Here is a 20,015-nt window from a genome sequence, read left to right as displayed (position 1 = left end):
ATATTAATCATTCTGTGCTTGGTATTCACTGCCTTCTCGTTCTTAAGCATGCGATAGTATTCTGCATTCATAAGGGGGGAAAAAAGGATATCTGGGGTTGAGAAGATTATATGTTGTGGCAAATAAACCACCAAGCTGTGACTAATTATTTTGCTCTCATACTTCACCATGAGGATGTTAATCTGAATTTAGAAGGGACGTTACATTGAGGTATTTCTATGGTGGGCTGGTGTTCTCAGTACTGTGCCTGCATGTACAAAACTTGGGTGACGTTTTCTTCTCACTGCAGTGCAAGTCAAGTGTTCTTCAACTTGTTAAAAAGGAGGAAATATAAAGAAAATGGTTCTTCAGAGTCTGATTTATGAATACGCCTTATGCACACACTCATTCAACACTCACCATTGGTGCCAGAATTTTAGCAGACACCAACGTTAAGGTCTGCTGTCCAGTACTTCCTTTGTGATAGGCTGGTCTCTGCAACCCTGACTGCTAGCTCATGAGCAAGTGCTGAGTTCTAAAGGCAAAACATTTTCCAGGAATAGCAAATAGTGAGCTGTGATATTCATTTGTGCTATGAGTTTGAATATTGACCATGCTAGTATACAGTACCTGGTCTTTCAATGCCTAACTGTTCAGAGAAGCGCCTATACTGCTTGCTTCTTGGTGTCTTCTAGGTTTAGGTCCCATTCTTCATCTGTTCTGTAGAAGCTTTTTTGTTTTATATTAAGTACGTGAATAATAAACTCATACTGAATGTTACGCTGCAGCATCTGAGCTGAAGACTCCATAGATTGAGCTAATTGATCTTATGGTTGTAATATTTCCTTCTGTCAAATTGAAGCCCAGCTGAAGAGAACATAGGGAGTTACCTGCTGCATTACCTACCTTCCCAGTACCCTTTGGATAGGAGAGGTGAGCAGGTATCTAAACCAGGGACCTGGCCTGAGATACTCAGACTGTCTCCTTGAATTACTTGCACTACGGGCTGTTCATCAGCAGAAACATGCTGGGTCCCATCCTTGATCGCAGGACCTCCCACGTGCCTGCCACAACCGACAGTGCTGAGGTAGGAGACTGGGATGGAGAGGGACAGAAGGAGAAAAGAGGGGGTTCTTGTTCTGCTTCGCTGCCCGATCAATTTATGCTTGATGCTGGTCTATACCAAAGGCATCTCTAGGTCACGTTTTCTCAAGTGCACGCAATCTCTCGGTGCTTGCTGCATCCCTAGGGGAAATAGAAAAATTTTAGCCCAGTTACTGGCTGCAAATGAGAGCGTATCGCTTGTGTGAGTATGTATGCCTGTCTGTCTGACAGTATTCTTTTCCTGCCAGTAAATTGAAATCTTTGGCCAATTCCAACCAAATTTGTCAGAGGAGCTCCAGTCTTCACAGTAATTAAATTCCTGAAAGTTCTATAAAAAATATTAATCCGGTTAGAGGAGGGAGACCTAAAGTGCCCTTTTGAAAGGAAATATTGCAGCATGAGCTTACTTTTATTAAACTCCTGAGATTCCACACGGGATCTAATAAATGCCCTGTTCACAGAAAAGGCTTCATTTGGTGTTTGGACCCTATTAAGCTCCCAAGTCAGTCAGCCATGAGACGGAAGTCCTTAGGAAGCCAGACTTCATTAGATCCAGTGTTCATAGAAGTAATACTGACATCGTGGGAGGTTTTGTGAGACAGTAAAAACCTTTCCAGCTCAGCTTGAGCGATAAGCTTCATTTCGCTTCTGCCTCCATTGCTGTAGCGAAAACTGAGGAGAGAATTAGCAGCTATTTCTACCATCTTGCAATCTCATCCTATATCTTTCCTCTGAGGAGAAATATGTGGGCTGAATTTCCACCACTGTGATCCGTAAGTCATCTATAGCTGTGCAAATGTTAGCAGTTAGTATTTGGGAAGAGTTTAAACCAGTCTGGAGCATAGTTCCTGCAAATGTACAGACTAAACATTTGCAATGCAACAGCAAATGCATCCCGAGAGCTTTCCGTTCGCCCGTAACCATGGCCTTGTTCTTGTGCTGATGTCAATTCCAGGAGGCATGACTCCGCGCCAGAGCAATAGCTCCTGACTGATTGATAGTGTTAATAACTGTCACTGCTGTGTTCCAGAATGAAAGGTCTGATTTGAAGACTTTTTCTTGACATTTGCACTTCATCAGCCTTTGTGCAGCAGTTCTCCACGTGAGGGATCCATCTATATTGTGTTGCTTCGCATAAACTTCAGTGACACTGCAGAATGTTTTGCTCCCTCATAAAAAATGTGACAATTTTACTTATGTAGTCGATTTGCTTGCATAGGTCAAATTAAAAGACACATTCCTAGAATGGCATTTTAAGGGGAGTGTCAAGACAGGGACCCATCCTTTGCAAGAATGCCATGTTCCTGCTTTGAACGATCAGTGTGGAGGAGAGGAGAGAGAGCAAAACAGTAATTCTGCTGATGACCTACCTGAAATACTAAAGTGAGAGACAGAATGCTGGAAAACAGGAGTAAAGATGAGTGGATTGATTTAAAGTGTAGTTTTTATCTCAAAAATGCAAACATTGACATTGCTCCCGCAGTCACAAGTGCTGCAGTCGTTCCCCAGCAGTGTCTACGAAGGCACAATATGCTTAAATGGGATTTTGAAAGCCTGTTGAGCAGAACAAAAGGCTCGCGGGACACCGTGACCTCACTTGAAAGCAGCAGTGAAGGTTTGCTCGCAGAATAAGCAAAGCATAAACATAACTTTAGCAGAGTAGTTTGGAGGCAGTAAAGAAAATGTGAAAGACAAACATGTGATCTGATAAAGGGGCGAGAAATGAGGGGAGCCACTAACAGCGTAAAAGCAAAAATGATTCTAGAGCAAAGTACTTCTCAGCTAGCATGAGAGTAGTTTTCGCAAAGCAACTGCAGGGTTACATGAAGCCAATTAATTCGTTAGTGGTGCTGGCTGAAAGAAGACACTAACCGTTCAGGTGCATCCCTACACCCCCAGCAGTATGTGCTGCGTTCTTGTAAGAGCAGAAAGCCCCAAAGGCTTCCTCATTGGTTTGACACTAGGCATTTAATATTCTGATCGCAGCTACCTGCCCTCAAAAAGCAACAACTTTGTTTTCACTGTACCGGAGTACTGTAAGACTTCCCCTGCTGTAGATTTACTCTTAGTCCACTACATGTGTGAGGCTTTGGGTACACTGTTCTGCCTATGTGTAATTAATGCACCTTAAATATTTCAGATTGCTGAACCATCTTTTGTAGTGTTTTGCAGAAACACAATTGTTATATGTATTCTTGAAACCGGTGAACAGAAAAAAAAGCAAAAAAAAAAAGAAGTGATGATATATAGGTCCTTGAGGTTTTTGTAGTCCCTGTTTATAGGATAACTTTCAGAGATTTCTTTTTAAAGAAGGATTATTTTTACTCTTTTTCTAATTTTTGATGTATGAAGGAGCCCAGAACAGATGCAATTTTTTTCCAATATAAAGTTGTGTTTTTCCCTGGTTCTTTTTACTGTGCAACTTATTTCCCTTGCTATTTTTGCCACAGCTGCAGAGCAGCTAACCAGCGCTGGAGTCGTGGCCCCAGGAAAATCAGTGCCTGCATTGCCCCTGACTTCACTGGAGCTGGGGCTTCACGCTAGTTGCTTTCGCAAGCTTAATTGAAAGGGTAGTGGGTGGCAAGAGTATAACAAGGAGCAATTGTATCCTAAAACTGTGTTCTGAAAAGTGCTTCTGAAAAATAGACAAAATTAGGTAAGGGATAGAGGCTTTATCAAGATATTTTCAAGTCTTTGTAAAAATGAGTCCCCTCCTTAAATTAACTGAGCATTAGTCTTTGGAACCATAAACATGTATGAAGTAATTACAGTCATAATAGCATCTGCAGGAAAAAGCAATCACTCGGCTCCATACTTGGAAGCAAAACCAAGCTGATTCTTTTTTAAGAACAATCTTCAGGTAGAAGATAAAATAATCCTTTTTCTGGGGTAGAGGAAAGGTTAAGTGGCCTCCCTCTAACAGGAACTGAGAGAAAAGAGGCTCGTAGGATTAGGACCTCAGGTGGAAAAGATTCTGTGAGAACTCATGAATCAAAATTGTAGGTATATAATGTGATTTTTAGAATATCAAACAGAAAGCATGATGGTTTCATCACAGCTAATCTGTGTTCTAATCAAATTATTCTATCACTGGATTTGAAATATTAGTCTTAGAAACCAGATACAGTTTGGTGAAGTCACACTGCAATTTTTTCCTCAGAGTCCCAAGTGGTGTTTTTCTATTGGTCACCTGCAAAACAGCGGTTTGTTTCAATTATCTGCCATAAATAATGCATTATTACTGAATAAAATACTACATACATTTTAATCAAATCCTTCAGCGATCGCATCCTTTTCTTGTGGAGGCGGGGAATGCTGGGAGCTCCGTGTGATCCATGCTGAAGAGGAGGAGATCGGACAGACCTCTCCTCAGAATTGTTTCCTACATGCACAGAGAACAGATTTTTCTCTCGCACCTAATGAGAGACATTTAGGTTTTTGGGAGCAAATAGTTCCATGGGGCAGTTTCCTCAATATAAGCCTCATATATAAATATAATATATACAATACAGTATATAACATGTATGACACTGCAGAGGCCTTGTGTCTGCAGTGCTGGCTTACGCTGTTGTATGTCTGAGCTTAGCTCTGTCAGGTAGGTGGGAGTCTGCAGTGGGAGGAGATTGCTGATGATAAGAGCTCATTTTTTTCTTTTTTTGAGGAAACATAGTTGACACAATATTTTCATGAAGACTATATAAGTTTGCATAGGTATTATAAGTTGTATCTATATATGTTCAGCATCTACATCTGCTGCGGACCTGCCATAAGCAGTTAGATAAGGAGAGGGGCAGTTTCTGTGCTAGAGTTTGTACGTTCTACGTTTTATAGATTGTCAGGCCTGGTACCGTGCGTGTGTTGCTCTCCTCCTCTCTCACGAGCAGCCGCTCTCCCGGCAGCAGTTCAGGATTCACCGGCGAACCTGCACAAATCCATGGAGTAAGAGATCTCGCACAGATGCAGCAGGTTTTGTGTGCTGTAAGTACATAATAATTGGGCTTAACCTGGAGCTCTCTTTACTGCTTCTATTCCAAATCTTTCAGATTGGCCAGCGGATTCTAGCTGGGGCGTCTGGAAATGTAGCACAACATCAGGGTGAGGGAGACCAAATGTGCTGGCCCAACTCTGAAGTTTGAATCCAGGACATCTCTGAAATTGAGCACAGCAATCACCAAGGGTGGCAGTGTCCTTTCTGCAGAGCTGCCTCGCGCCGGAGGATAGGAATTGTTGTATTGACTAATTCAGTGGAAGGTTGTCCTACATCTTAGAGGAGTGAGGATTGGTCTTTGGCCTTCAGGTCTCCCTTGATAACAGCATGAATCAGGAGAAAGCTCATTGAAATTAGAGGAATAAAACCATTGAAAGTGGGGGAAAAAAGGAATGTAGGCATTTAACTCTTTAATCAGTTCATTGAAATTTTAAATAGCTGCAAACTGAACAGCCACATGTGCAAACAGCAAAATAAAATGTGGATGTTTTTGCATGAGTGAAAACATTGCCACACAGTTACTGGTTTATGGGTAGTATGAAAAGCCAGTGCAGCGATACTTCTGGCCTGCAGATTGCTCCAGGAGCTAAGGGGAATCTGAAAATCCGTAGATCCTGTCAAAACAAAACTGTGATATTAACAGCTTACAAAGGGCAGGGCTTTGAAGCATGTCAGCAAGAGAGAACTCTATGGGGTGTTGTTTCTCTTGCTGTCTGGGTGCTTCTTGGGTCTCAAAGCTAGTTATAAACAAAGACTGAAAGGATTTTTAGTACCAAGATGTGTTGGTTTGGAGGTATTCATGGTATCTCCAGTCTTACTGATAGGACTAAGTTTGCTCTGAGTTATCCTTGCAGCCTGCTGAAGTCAAAAGAAAGCAAGCTGTGATAACCACCAGAAACTAATGTGAAAAGAGCTGCAGCCTAGGAAATGGCAATTCAGAATGCCTGATTTCTCTTCTTCCTGGTATTGTTTTTGTTTCTGCCATTGTTTCTGTCAAGAAAAAAAACGAAAAGAGACTGTCTCGGTGGAGGAAAAAAAATGCAAACATCAAGACAGAAATTGGTCATATCCATCTTTGGCTTGCAATACAGAGATTACCTTTTTAGCCACCTATTATAAAGTTTAGGCCACAGAGAGACGCAAATAGAATGATAGCACCATTTTATGCAATGTGTTATTCTGACAATAACACGTTTACAAACAGATTAGTTAAAAATGTCTGAAGGACATTCAGCTTTTACTAACTGGGCCTCATCTCCTGCTGATATATTCCTTTGGGATGGCTGTGGCATGCAAAATGATAGACTGCCTTGGAGAATAAATTTATGAAGTTCAGCAATGTAGGTCACTTTGCAGGAAAATTGTAAATGTCTGAACATCACTCAATAGCCATTCAATCAAACCCTCCAAGCAAAATGGGAAACTGAACAGCATGTAGCTGTCTCTAGTGAGAGCTGGGGAAAGTCATGATGTGCTGTAAAACCCTCTAGGTCCTCCATCCATATGTATATTATATATATTTTTTTTTTGTGGGACAAGAATTTGAATAGATTCTATTTTTCTTGCCAATTCAGGATTTGATTTCTGTGTCCATATCACTGATGACAACAAAGTCAACGTTTTTCACTATTATTACCACCAGCTATAATAAATATCTTGGAAGGGTCATGAAATGATACATCAGAATTTTGAGAATCAGGAGAGGTCAGATAGTCAAAACTAGGTATAAGAAGCCTAGCCATAAGCAAGAGTTTTTGTATGCTCCCATCCAGCAGGATTTATAATTTACACTATTTGCTTCAACTTCCTTGTATTTTATGGTATGTAATAAAAAGAAGTTTTAAAAGGCAGTTTCCAGGGGTGTCTGGATCTGCATCATCTAGAAATTCCTAGAGATTTGGGGATCCAAAAGTCTGCAGCTGTCTCTAAAGACTTGGAGAGCCTTTCTCGCTCTGCAGCCTTGTTGGGTTGTCTGTCATTTTAGTGCCTTTCTTGGAGCCCATCCAGAGCCTTTGCATGGGGCCTTCTTCAGAGCCTGCCTTTTTGGAGCTTTTGTGCTGTCCTTCATGAACTTTTTTGGAGCCCCACAACAGCCTTTTCTAGTTCTGGGGGATTTTTCTTGCTCCAGATCCCTTATGGGGCCATTGTGAGCATAGAGTCTTTTTATAGCTTTCCTGAGCCCTTCTAGGTCTGGAGCCTTTCTAGATCTAGAGCTCAGCTATTGAAAATCAGACATTTTATTTAGCTACCCAATTATGAACCAGTTAGAAACCTTATTTCAGGGGCACTTGTACAACCTTTGCCTAGAACCTCTGTGAAGGTGGGGAAGTCTGAGCACCTCTTCACTGCTGTCTGCACCCTGTGCACTCCAGGCTTGAGGGAGGTCAGTCTTGAGTGATATTTTTTCAGTTCTGCTTGAAAACTTTAGTCCCAAACCTTATCTTTCTTTGCCTCTCTGGCACAATCTGATACTGCATATCCAACAGTACCCAATGCCATTAGTTGACAAAATTTTTTTTTAAAGTGCCTGCTTCCAGTCTTATGCTAGGATGAGACACTCTCCACTGTGTTTTCTTACAAGTGCCTAATCAATGTAAATAATGGTCACATACAAGGGTTTCTGCATGGAGAAGGCATGGACAGTTGCTTCTTTGCTCTGCATAACGTACCAGAATTTTTTTAATAACTATTTAAAATTTAACAGCAGTAGGTGTTTGCTGCATGATAGCTAGTTAATTACATTGGTTTTGTTTAGATAAAATATTTATTATAATAAATATTTGTGAAAAATTAGGTTGCAGAAGATCGTGATTTGGTAAGTGTTAATTGTGATACTAATTTCTGCTGAAGTAGGAACTTGCATTATTTCAATTGCTCTTTTTTTTCTAGAACTTTTGTATACATACGAAAAAAATCTGTACAATATAAATAAGAAATTCAAACTTATCCACAGCTGTTTTGCTTTACTGTCTATTTCAGTTTATGAAAGAATTGGTTCACTCTAGAGGGGGTTAAAAAAAGCTGTTGAATTCTGTATCATTGCTGCAGGAATTTGCCATAGGAAGTTGCTCTGCCATAAATTGCAGAATAGTTGTTTTTCCCATCCTCCTTTTATTTGCAGATTTTTTTTGTCTGTTTAATGGTGTATTTCTTAAGGAAAAAAAGATCGAGTCACAGAATGAATTTGCAATTTTTTCTGGAAGCTGTGAAGTTACCGTTCATTCTGTGCCCTGGGGGCTGAGGAGACGTTTGTGTCACCTGTGCACCCAGCACTTGCAACAGCTGATTCTCATCGTTCACTTCTGTTTTCACTTCCTGCCTGGCCCTGGGGTCAGGGACGTGCTGCCCTGAGCAGCAGCACTGTTGTGAGAAGTCATGATCCTGGTGAGACACACAGTTTCCTGGGCAATTTAAGTCAAATCAATGGGAATTTTTAACTTTAGAAAGAAGTCTTGACTTTGACTCTGAGCTCAGGAGAGGGTCAGTCTCACGTACAGAGTAGGTGGCTGATACATTCACGAGGGCTTGTGTGGTTCAGCGGGAGGCCTTTTGCTTCCCTCACTAACTGGAGCATTCTTCAGATATGGAAACTTCATTTCTGTGCATCTTCTCTTCCTCTTGGTTTTCAGACTCGATGCTTTTATAAGCCTCAATGGTTACTGAAAGCAAACGGCACTCTAATATACTTAGCTCCAGCCTCTCACTGTTCTCAAACAGCTTTTAATCGCTGTCTCAATTAAAGCTCTTCAATATCTTCCACTTTCTTTAGTAGCACATTGGCTTTATATATCTGAGCTCAAAGTGGAAAGATGAGGCCAAAACTTCTATGAGACTCGCTAAGACTTACTCAGTCTTACTTTTACGCTGCCTGGTTTAGCAAGAACAGTGTCTGGAAGTCCAAGGCACAGAGCAAGGCAAAACCAGGAACAGTTCGATTAACTAGATTCCCGCTTAGGCCTGCTCCCTCCTTTTGATCATGCAAATTAGCTGTAAAGGCTTGTTTGGAGGACATCTATTCCCACTCCAGCACTAGAGCTGTGTTCAGGTTAGATTCAAATTCAGGGTCTATTTTGAGACATTTTAATTGAAGAATTTAAGCAACCTCCTCTCAGAGGTACCAGACTGCTAGAAATACTTTATAATTACCTCTGGGTGTTTTAACAAATTATTTTTTTCATAACCTGTGTAAATTATGGTACCATGTTTAAAAGGACTTAAATGGCTTAGGAATCTAAGTCCCATTGATTTTCATAGTCAATGGGCTTATATGATTTTGGAAAATATTCCCTCTGTTATTAAATAAAGATTATGTGAAACCTGTCTGCATAGAAATCAACTTCTGCTATTGATTTAGTAGGCCCAAGATTCCTTGTGCGGTCTTTGAAGTTGTGAAGCAGAAGAAATCGTAAAAAAGAAATTGTGAAACAAGAAGAGAGCTATAAAAAGAGAGCAGAGTGAAGCTTGCGGTGGTGCCTTGGCTTTTTGCATTCCTGTGCCAGATTTCATATCCACTGGAAATAATCCATGGAAAAAGCGGGTTGGTGGGAAGACTACCCAAGCCGTGATCCTGAGAACTGGTGGTCTCAAGCCTCTGAGCTGTGCCTGGCCCGTGGTGGCTTTCCCAGCGTGCTGCATCAGGAGCGTGGGAAGCAAAGGCAAGAGGAAGGCTGCAACACCCCAGGAGGACGCGCTCGCCTGGCGTTGGACCCCAGCGAGCTGAATTCGCTCTCAGGGCGCCGGGGAGAGAGAAGCTACGCTGCCAAGAGGAGCTGACAACATCCACGTCCACCGAAGAAGTATCCTAGCAGCCAGAGCAAACTGACAGAAAATGATGAAAGAATATCTGTGGTTGTCAACGGGGAGAAAATAGAGAGGAGATAAATGTAGTGAGACATCCTGTAAGAAGTTCAGGGAGGCAGAACGGGTCTCCATCGGCCTTGTGAACCAGAGACTCGTTACGGATGGGCCGCCTGGCGAGTCCTCCCTCCGGGCCGCTCCTCTCCCAGAAGGAGCCGGAGAGAGGGGCTTCGGCAGAAAGAGAGAACAACCGTGTTTAGAAGGCCCTGTGGTGAGTAAAAATGGTTTGGACTGGAAACAGCAGCTGCAGCAAGTACAAATGGGAGGAAGCGAAAACACCAAGAAACAGGAAAAGAATTGCGGAGGAGGGTCTGAGGAAGTCTGTGAGCGCACATCGTACAGCTGAGCAGAGACCAAGTTAGCGTAAAGAGGAGCGCTCGAGGCTGAGCAGTGCAGATAGGAAGTAATCCCTCACTCAAGACCATCAGAAAAATTTTGGCATGAATTTCACACTGCTACAGGAAATTGAATCAAAATACACAAGCAGTGCGTGGCGAGAAATCAAAGCAATGGTGAAGCCTTTGTGTGGATTTAGGCAGCTTCTTTTAATCCATGATAAATTAAACTTATCCCAGTGAAATTTCTCCCTGTATCTCAAACAGTTAAGCTCTGGAAATTTGCATCTGTAGACAAGGATAATTCTTCTGCATGTTACTTTTCTTACTTTGATAGGAGTAGTAGAATTTGTTTGATCTGATTTGTTTAAAATAACACCAAAAAATGTCATGCAAAACATGCAGAAAGTCTTAGCCATATGGTCAAACCCAAAAATAAAACAGTATGCTTCACCAGCTAACGCTTGCATGTGTGCGCTGGGGTGGGTACATGCTTATGAAGCATTATAAGTGCATGCTCTCGTACCAGTGCTGCTTTGCAAAAACCCACATTATTTGGTTGTAACACTTGTACTTTTGTTGGAGGGAAAATCAGTAAAGAGTTTTCAAAACCGTATACATATACAAGTACATGTATATATTTGGAAGAAAGAAAGAAACACCCCAAAATACCACTAAGTAGTTACCTAAATGTAGGTCTCTCATCCAAAACTCATTTAAACTGAAACCATTTTAGTGCACTTTGTGTTTCTAAGACACTTGACCTGCAAAAAATATATTAGAAAGTCAGACTAGTAGGTGTTAATTTTGCACTTCTGTCCAGACATTATCGGACATAGCTAGAGCCTTAGTGTTGACAGTTAAAAGATGAATTCCCAGAAAACTTGACATGTTAATACTTACATGCAGAAAGCCTCATGGCTCAAGGGTTCATTTGTTTCTGCAGTGATCTCCGTTGCAGAATACGTTCAGTCTCCCGTGAACCGCATCAGGATTGTCACCTGGCAGTTTGGCTGTGTGAGCAGTGTAAGATCCTGCCAGCTACCAAACCCACCTTGTCTGCTTGTTTATAGTGGGATATCTCACAATGCCACTTCTGCATGATGCTTTAGGGGGGGAAAAAAGCTGTCAGATATCAGAAGTACCACTTGCAATTGTCCCAGTTTTAAGTTATAAGAAAAACATACATGTATGGGAGAGGAGTATTTTGCAGGGCTTACAACGTATTGCTTGAGATTAAAAGGTATATTAACTGACTTAATATTACAACCCTGAGTTTTGTCTGGAAAAACTTTTTAATGGGCAGAGTCATATCAGATGAGAATTGAAGTCCTTCTCTGTAATATGTTTATTGGGTTTGAATGAAGGACAACTGATGGTTTGGTCACAGAAAGCTGCCAGAGGGCAGCTTGCTTTAAAAGAAAAGAAACAACCAGTGACTTTTCAAGGCAGCAGTCAACCTGAGGGTGCAGTTACACTTCAGCTTAAGCTGATTTAGGTGATTAGTTCTGAGCCGGCGAAGTGTCCTGGACCAGCTCGCTGCACCAGCCCTGCTGCGCGGGAGCAGACGTGCCCGGGGAGCCGGGAAGGGGCAGGGCTGCAGCTGCCTGGACGTACACCACCTTTAGCTGCCATGAAGCCTCATCTTGACCAGAGCAGTGCAGATTTTGTCTAAATCTGTGAAATTCTTCCCCAGTGAATGGCTAGGGTTCTGTGTGGTATTAGTTTGTTTTTTTGTCAGCCTGTTTGGCCTTTTTTTCCCCTCCTGTTGCACTAGTGTAAGCATGCAGTGAGCAGCAGCTGTTGTCTGTGCTGCAGTCTCCAGACATGTACATGCTAGCTTTAATCATCTTACCTGAGATTAACCTACGAATACACCCAAGGTGGCTTCAAACCCAGGAAAGAGAAGCCACAGCTGTACCTTCTGCTAGCTGTGCAGTGGGCTCAGCAACAGAGGTCAGGTATAGCAATGAAAACTGTTGAAGTGTCTCCTGTTAATATTTTTTTTTTAATCATAATGCAGCTATGCTTACAACGTGATCAGTATCAAACTAATTATATGCGTTCAGAAACTAGCCTCTTAGGTTTTAAGGATTGTTGTAAGGGAAAGAAACAGTTACACAAAAGCTTCTTCTATCTCAATAAACAGAACTAGCCTCAAAGCAACCACAAAAGAAGTTGTTTGGGCCCAGATCAGTCCCTACTGGTCTGCAAAGACGCCGGACTTATTTCCACGGTGGGAGAAGTTTAGATTGTTCACTGAGGCGAAGGCAGTGTGGCTGGTCCACCAAGTAAAACCAGCTGCTACAACGCGGCAGGTGCTAAGGAGCGTCGTTTTGGCAAAAACAGCCAGGCCTGGCCTAAAGTTTTTGTCGCTGACAGTCTAGTTCTGGTTAATCAAGGGCTATCTTTGCACCGGAGTGGTCTGTGAGGGAGGTGACAAGGTTGGTGGTGTATGTTTTCCACTAAAAATAATCCGCTTACTTTGAGAAAGCAATGAGATGTTCTGTGTTAAAGGTATATTGCAAATATGTTTTATTCCAAGTTTCATGAAGGCGGTCTTTTAGCCATTTTATGCTACCTAAATAGTTTTGTTTAGCTTCTCAGCAAAATCTCAGTTGCAGAGAAACCATAAGCTAGCAGCTATGTTTAAATCAGCCCTAACCCGTCCGCCAGAATCTAGGCGCTCTCACATGCATCCACAGAAATCAGCACCTTTATAACTGGAATCTGTTTCCAACTGTTTCACCACATTTATCATCATTTGGAATGACTGTACCACCTGGTACAGAAGAGATCTTGAATCCAATGGTGTTAGTCTTAATGCCAGTTACTATGCTGTCTAGTAAAACGAACTGCGCACAGGGAGGACTTCGATTATTCAGTGCCGCTTCTTAATTGCGTGGTGCACCAGGTGACCACGCAGGGCAACGCAGGATGGCCACAGTGCCCTCGCGCTATTAAACCGCGTATTATCGAACCAGAAATCTACTTCTGGAAATGAGATTGTTCAGGAAATAGTGAAGCTTGAGAACTGAAGAAACTTAGCCTCCAGCCTGGTGCCTGAGCTGACCCAGGCGAGCAGGTGGCTCGGGATGGCCACACTCTCCACCATATGTTATTCCTCAGTGTTGAGCATTGTATTAGCATCTGCAGCCTCTAAATTCATAGATCTTCTAATTAGTGCAGTGGAAAAATCAAGAAGAATAGCAACAAAATCAGTAAATGAAATAATAGAGGCTTTTGTGATAACTGCATGTAAAAACAGTCACATTTTAGCCAGGTATTTATTTTCCTCTGCTGATTGAAATACTTGGTCCAGAAAAATCCCTCTCAAATAAAAGCAGCCATCTCTTCACAAAAGATAACAAGCAAAGCATCTTGAGGGAGACAAAAATAGACTGTCTTCTGGCTTCGGTGGCTCAGTTGTTTTCTGATCTTCCCATGGACAAGCTGCAGCCCAAATCCTGCCCTGACCGTTAGCTGGGGAGGGGGACCAGCCTCCTGAGTTGTTGTTAGGCGGTCCAGAAATCCCGCACAGCCTGCTGAGCTTCTTCAACAGGAGGAGCTTGAGTCCTGGCCAGTACGTGCGGCGGTCGGCAGTAAGCTGTTCGGCGTTGACACACCTGATGGTGACAGGCTGCCCCACCTGCAGTGGGAGCACCTTTAGTTCCTCCAGATCTTGATGCAGCAGGTCTGGAGAAGGAGGTCATTCTCACAGCATTTCTTGCAAAGCTTGGCTTAGTTGTCACTCTCACCTGTGTGGAAAAAAGACAAAAGGTTAGTCTTAAATATGAAGAATTTACTTAATCTGCGACTGACTATGGGAAGTGTGGAATACTGTGTACTGTTACGTTACAAAGAATTAATAAGCTTATACTTTTGATGGTATATAAGTAAGTCTTACTAACATTTCCAGCTTCCTGAATAAACTGTGGAAGCATGTCACGCTCCTCTGCAATGTAGGTTTCTTTTTGTGTTAGAATATTGACAGCTTCCAGCTGTTTTTCACTCTGCTTATGTTGACGGCAACCTTGATAAAAGAACATTCAGACCTGGAAAATTTTCTGGCTGCTGTTGCATGACGTGAAGCATGTGTTTTTATTTGCATGAGTGTGTAGGTATAATAAAGTTCCCACCTTAATGGACTCACACAAATACCTTTCAGGGAATGCTAAATTACTTTTGAAATAAAGTTTTGTTCCATGGTGATTTTGGACCTTACAAAAGATTATGCTCTTTAAATCTTCTTCAGCCACACAAAATTAAAGGTATGTACTAGTGAAGCAGCGCTGGGTGAATCCACTGAATGCCTTGATACCATGATGACCAGAGGTGGTTGAGCAGAACTGCTTCATTGACTTAGCTATTCTTTTCTCTTTTGCTTCACTGTCTTCCTCTTATTTTTTTTTCCAGGTGCGGTTAGAGTGGCCAACGGACCTCACAGTGAACCCACTAGACAATTCACTCTATGTCCTGGACAACAACATCGTTCTGCAGATCTCTGAGAATAGGCGCGTGCGGATAATTGCAGGGCGCCCCATTCACTGCCAGGTGCCAGGCATCGATCACTTCATCGTCAGCAAGGTGGCCATCCATTCAACCCTGGAGTCCGCCAGAGCGATCGCTGTGTCTCACAGTGGCATCCTGTACATTGCAGAAACAGATGAAAGAAAGATCAACCGTATACAGCAGGTCACAACCAACGGTGAGATCTCCATAATTGCTGGAGCCCCGTCAGACTGTGACTGCAAGATTGATCCTAACTGTGACTGTTTCTCAGGTGAGGCAATGCTGGCTATTTCTTGGTGCTCGCCTGTTGAGATCTCTGGGCATGGTTGCAGATTAGCAGCATAGTAAGGGGAAGGAGAGATGAACAGTGACTGAGTGTCCATGAAAAGCTGCAAACCTTGTTAGCTAACCTTCACAGCTTTGTTTAATCTGTTGGATGCAGAGATGCGAGTCTTGCCATAGCTGGTGCTGAAGGAATCTCAGAGTGGCCTTAGCTGTTTCCGTACAGAGAGCGCACACTGTTCAGACCTAGCTCCAAGTCTGCCTTTCTGTGCTGGCCTTGTCTGCCCGTGTTTAGGATGGTACCAGCCCTGACGCAGCTTGCAAATTGCATCTTGAAGCTCATAGATCAGATGATAGGTCTTTTCATAGGATGGTAACCCTATCCAATGAAAAACACAAACTTACGACTTCTCAGCACTGGAGTCATACTGCACGGTCAGCAAAATGATGCAAACACATAATGCTCAAAGTTTCTCCTTTCTCGTGTGTTTTGAAGCACCTGAGACAATGCCAGGCTCACACGGTGCCACTCGATGTTCTCAGCACCGGGGCTGCACTGCCCTGCACACACACCTGGGGAGGCAAACCACACTGTGACTTTTTCTTTTCTTATAAAAACCTCTTTTGTAATGGGACATAGAGACAAATGCAGTATGTTAACTTGTCATCTCTAAGAATCATTTTGTTCAGCTCCCTAATGTCATCATAATTCTTAGGACTCCCATTTCAAATAAGAGGTTAATTACTGACATTAAATGTGTCAAGAATGGAGAGGAAAAAAATGTAAATTGTCTTCTAGAGGAGGTGGGTTGCTGACGCAGTGTTGTAATGATAATCAAAGTATCACATGCATTTCTGAGTGATCCTAGCTTCAGTTACACATACAGTAAAACTGTGCTAAATAGGATTCTGTACAAACAGGAAAGAGGATGAAGAATCTGCCCTTGGTGCTGAAAATGAAAACTTGTGGCAAATCTAATGACTGTGCCAGTGCTGAGCTGGTGAAAGGCATGACCAGCTTGTCAGAAACATCAGCTAATTTGTCGTATCCAAGGCAGCATAGGCTGTGCTCAAAATCTCCATCAAATTTAATTTCTCTGCCAGGAGAAGGGGAGCAATACAAACAGTAATGTGCTTTTCTCCAAGAGCGAGGTTTAATACACTTTCTTGTTAGTTGTAGAAAATCCTACTCATGCAAAATCATTTTGATATGCATGTTGAGCCTATGATCATGAAAATGTTCTCTTTTAACCTTAAAATACATAAACTATCTAAATTACCAAGTGACTTTGAAGAGGATGGTTTTTTGGAAATTCTTTTTGGCTAATATATTCGTTTATTTTCCTACAGTGTTGAGGTTTTAGTAAGTCTAAACTAATCTCTGCTTCATTGTCATTTTAGCTTAATTTTTATTTTCTCTTCATTTTATTTTTATCATAATTCTACTTTTACTACAGGCCAAGAGGAAAAATTAGAGAATGAAACTTCAGCTGTTTAATTTCTTTATCTTTCACATTTTACCATGTTGTACCTCCCTGAGCGGCTGGGTTTGGGAGTTAGCACAAGTGGAGTAAATGAGATAATTGGACCTTATTGTTTGTCTTCAATGAGACTGATTTAAAATTGCACTATTTTATGTAGTGGAGGTTTAATTCATTGGAAGAAGATACTGTTTTATTGACTTGTAAATGATAGTGAATAGAAGCAGTTTGGCAGGCTTAGGGGTTTAGGTAAAATATGGACATTATGTTACTATAATACTTACTGATTACTAAAGTAATTGTTGTTTCTTCTCTAGGTGATGGTGGATATGCCAAAGATGCAAAGCTGAAAGCACCTTCTTCTCTGGCAGTCTCCCCTGATGACATACTGTATGTAGCAGACCTCGGCAACGTCCGCATCCGTGCAGTCAGCCGAAACAAGGCTCATCTCAGTGATATGAATATGTATGAGATTGCATCGCCGGCGGACCAGGAGCTCTATCTGTTCACCATCAATGGAACCCACCTCCACACGCTCAACCTCATAACCAGGGACTATATCTACAACTTCACCTACAGTGGCGAAGGGGATATTGGCACGATCACGAGCAGCAACGGGAATTCAGTTCATATTCGCAGAGACACGAGTGGGTTGCCCCTGTGGCTGGTGGTTCCCGGAGGCCAGGTGTACTGGCTGACAATAAGCAGCAATGGTGTTCTCAAAAGAGTTTATGCCCAAGGCTACAACCTGGCGCTAATGACATATCCTGGAAACACAGGACTTTTAGCAACTAAAAGCGATGAGAATGGATGGACAACTGTGTATGAGTAAGTTCGCATCGTTAAATGTCTGATCTAAAGAGCGCTATTTGAAATGAAACATTGAAATTTTTTTAGTCAGTCCCAGCAATTTCAAAAGACTCCCGGCTACTAATGTTGCATGATAGAGGATAAGTAGTGCTGTTGTATAAGCTTATGCAATGCAAAAGTACCATTTCTTAAGTGCCAAAGCCTGTCACATGTGAAGGCTCTGTAAGTAGTTCCCATTAAGTGTAGCAAAAGATGCCTGAAATTATGCTTCATTTACACTTTATTATTTGTGAATCTTTGTTTCTCTAAATGAAAATACGATTATGAAATTTCTTTGTAACTAAAGAAGAGGAGGAAGGTTGTAACATGAAGCAAGAATTTGCAAAATTCCTGAAGTAGGTGGAAAAAAAACCCCAGTATTAGCATACTCAAAGGAGAAGGCAGTGTCACAAAAGAAAGTGAGAATCTCAAGGAAGGAATATTCAAAGGCAAGGGTGCATTTGTCTCTAGCAGTAGGAGAAGAGGATATATAATAGCAAAGGGGTATATAATAAGGGGATTGGGAAAGGCCTGGTAAGCAGATGCTCAGGAGAACCCTGACAGGACTTTCGAAGGGCAGGCAGAGGAGGTTGAATACACTCACCTTGGAAGAGCTGTTGAACAGTCAGAACATCCTAGTACAGTCCCAGACAGAAACAAACCCAAGAAAAAGCTCACATTTGCTCTATAAAGAGGTGGGATGTATCGGGACTTCTCATTATTTATAATAAATTATTTTAATCTCTGCTTGAGGATGTGACAGGTGATTGATGGAAATTTTATGTTAACGTTTTACTATTAGTTCAGAGCTCTTCCAAGAGGATTATAATGCTTGCTTTCTGTACGGTACAGAGTTTCATGGTCAAAAAGTGAAATGAAAAGCCATCCAGGTGAGATAAGAACAGAAAACACACTGAGGAGAATTAAGTCATTGTAAAAATCCCCTAGAGGGGTTGTTGAGTCACCGTCATTACAGGTTTTTAGAATTATATTTTATTATAATGCAAGGAGGATCAAAGCAGAGCAGACTACTGCCTATTGCATGGGATTTGTTATGCGAGGGGATGTTTTTCCCTTCCTGCCAAAGACAGACTAAATTAATGGGGTTAACATAAGTATACACAGTTAGAGAGGACCATTTTTGCCAATATGCTGGAAAACAAAACCACTACAGAGTCTTCCTGCTTCAGTTCTCCTTATCAGGCATTTACTGATAGAAATTTAAGTTATCATGCAACAAAACATAGCTCACTGTTGTACTGGTACTGTTTTAACACTGATCTAAGACTGTCACCTATTACAAACATAACTGAATTCAAATCCGTGCTTCTTTGTAATAACTTCAACACTAATGGTGACTAATTCAAATCACTGCATGAGGATGGGACCAATCCAGACCATGAATCAATGATGCTTTCAAAAAGCTTTCACAATAGCTCTAAGTCATGCTTGCTACTTCTTAAAATACTGAACATCGTGTGTTGCAGGGCCTTGATTGTCATTTGAGTAGATGAGAACATGAGAGCAGATTATTTGCAGTCATGTGCTTCTCGGTGGGTTTAATCTTGGTTTTCTTACTCTGTCCCATTGACATTTGGTTTAAACTATTTCATGCAGTTATTGCTTAGGCTGGTTGTCCTCTGGCAAGTTGCTTATTCAAGTATGACTCAAGTACAGTGAGATCTTATTGTTAAAGGATGTCACCTTCCTGCAAGTGCCTCCCATTGTATATAACACAAACTTCTTCACATGAAGATACCTGTGCCTTGGAAGGATGTTTCATTTTTCTGAGAATAACTTGCTTAAAAGTGAAAACAAATTCCAAAACAATACAATGTCTATGACTAACAGACAGCATAATTTTGCTAAATTAAGCATTTTTCACACTTTCACTAGCTTAACTGCAGGCTGTGTAATATACTGTCCTCACTGATGCTTCAAGTTGCACAGACCCCGCACATCTGCCAGATGCCCGTCTGGCATTGCGATTTTCCTTGTCCCTTCCCTTCTAAGCTGTTGTCTTCACAGAAATGGGTTCATTGTAGTGACAAGAGAAGTTGGGGTCTCCCCAGTGGGTTTCGCCATAGATATCCCCATTTCATTCTGTTCTTTTATTCTTGGTCAGTCAGTAACATTTAACAGAATTGTAGTTACTATCGTGACAAAAACAACAGCAAAATCAAATAGTGAAGTAGAGTCACAGATATTTATTGTTTGGTCCAAAATTTTAAGTCATCTTTCTAATACATTACAACTTCCTGGAAGACTGAGGTATAAAATGTCATACATGCTGCTGCAGTCGGAGGGGACAATTCACTACAATTAGCGCTGTGGGATAGCGTAGGGGTGTTTTCAGGAGCTAGTTCCCACCTTTTGCCATAAGTAGATTATGGGGCACGATGGTCCTTAGTCATTCTTTAACCAGACATTATTTTCCAGATGGGTCCCATTCTGAGCTGACATCTGATTTCAGTTTGAAAATTAGATTTTTTGAAGGGGTTGCTTTAATATTTGAAGTGCTTCTGAGTTCCTGTGTAAACACAGTATTGGAGCTAAGAGAATTACCATATGAGCAACTTTCAAATTGCTTGGAATTATCTTTTCTTTTAAGCTAGATTTGCATTTGCA

The 20,015-nt window shown here is 41.7% G+C and overlaps 1 protein-coding gene across 1 annotated transcript in view; it reads left to right on the top strand.

Annotated features, from left to right (window-relative positions):
* Positions 1 to 20,015, top strand: part of TENM1 (teneurin transmembrane protein 1) — a 311,517-nt gene that overhangs the window by 270,773 nt on the left and 20,729 nt on the right. Inside the window, exons 24-25 of the mRNA XM_062584304.1 lie at positions 14,680 to 15,046; positions 16,856 to 17,366. Coding sequence (XP_062440288.1) covers positions 14,680 to 15,046; positions 16,856 to 17,366 — 878 coding nt within the window. The remainder of the gene's footprint in view (positions 1 to 14,679; positions 15,047 to 16,855; positions 17,367 to 20,015) is intronic.

Source organism: Rhea pennata, chromosome 11, assembly GCF_028389875.1.
Source record: "Rhea pennata isolate bPtePen1 chromosome 11, bPtePen1.pri, whole genome shotgun sequence".
Taxonomy (NCBI): domain Eukaryota; kingdom Metazoa; phylum Chordata; class Aves; order Rheiformes; family Rheidae; genus Rhea; species Rhea pennata.
The sequence above is the reverse complement of the archived record's forward strand: the minus strand, read 5'-3'. Positions and strand labels throughout refer to the sequence as shown.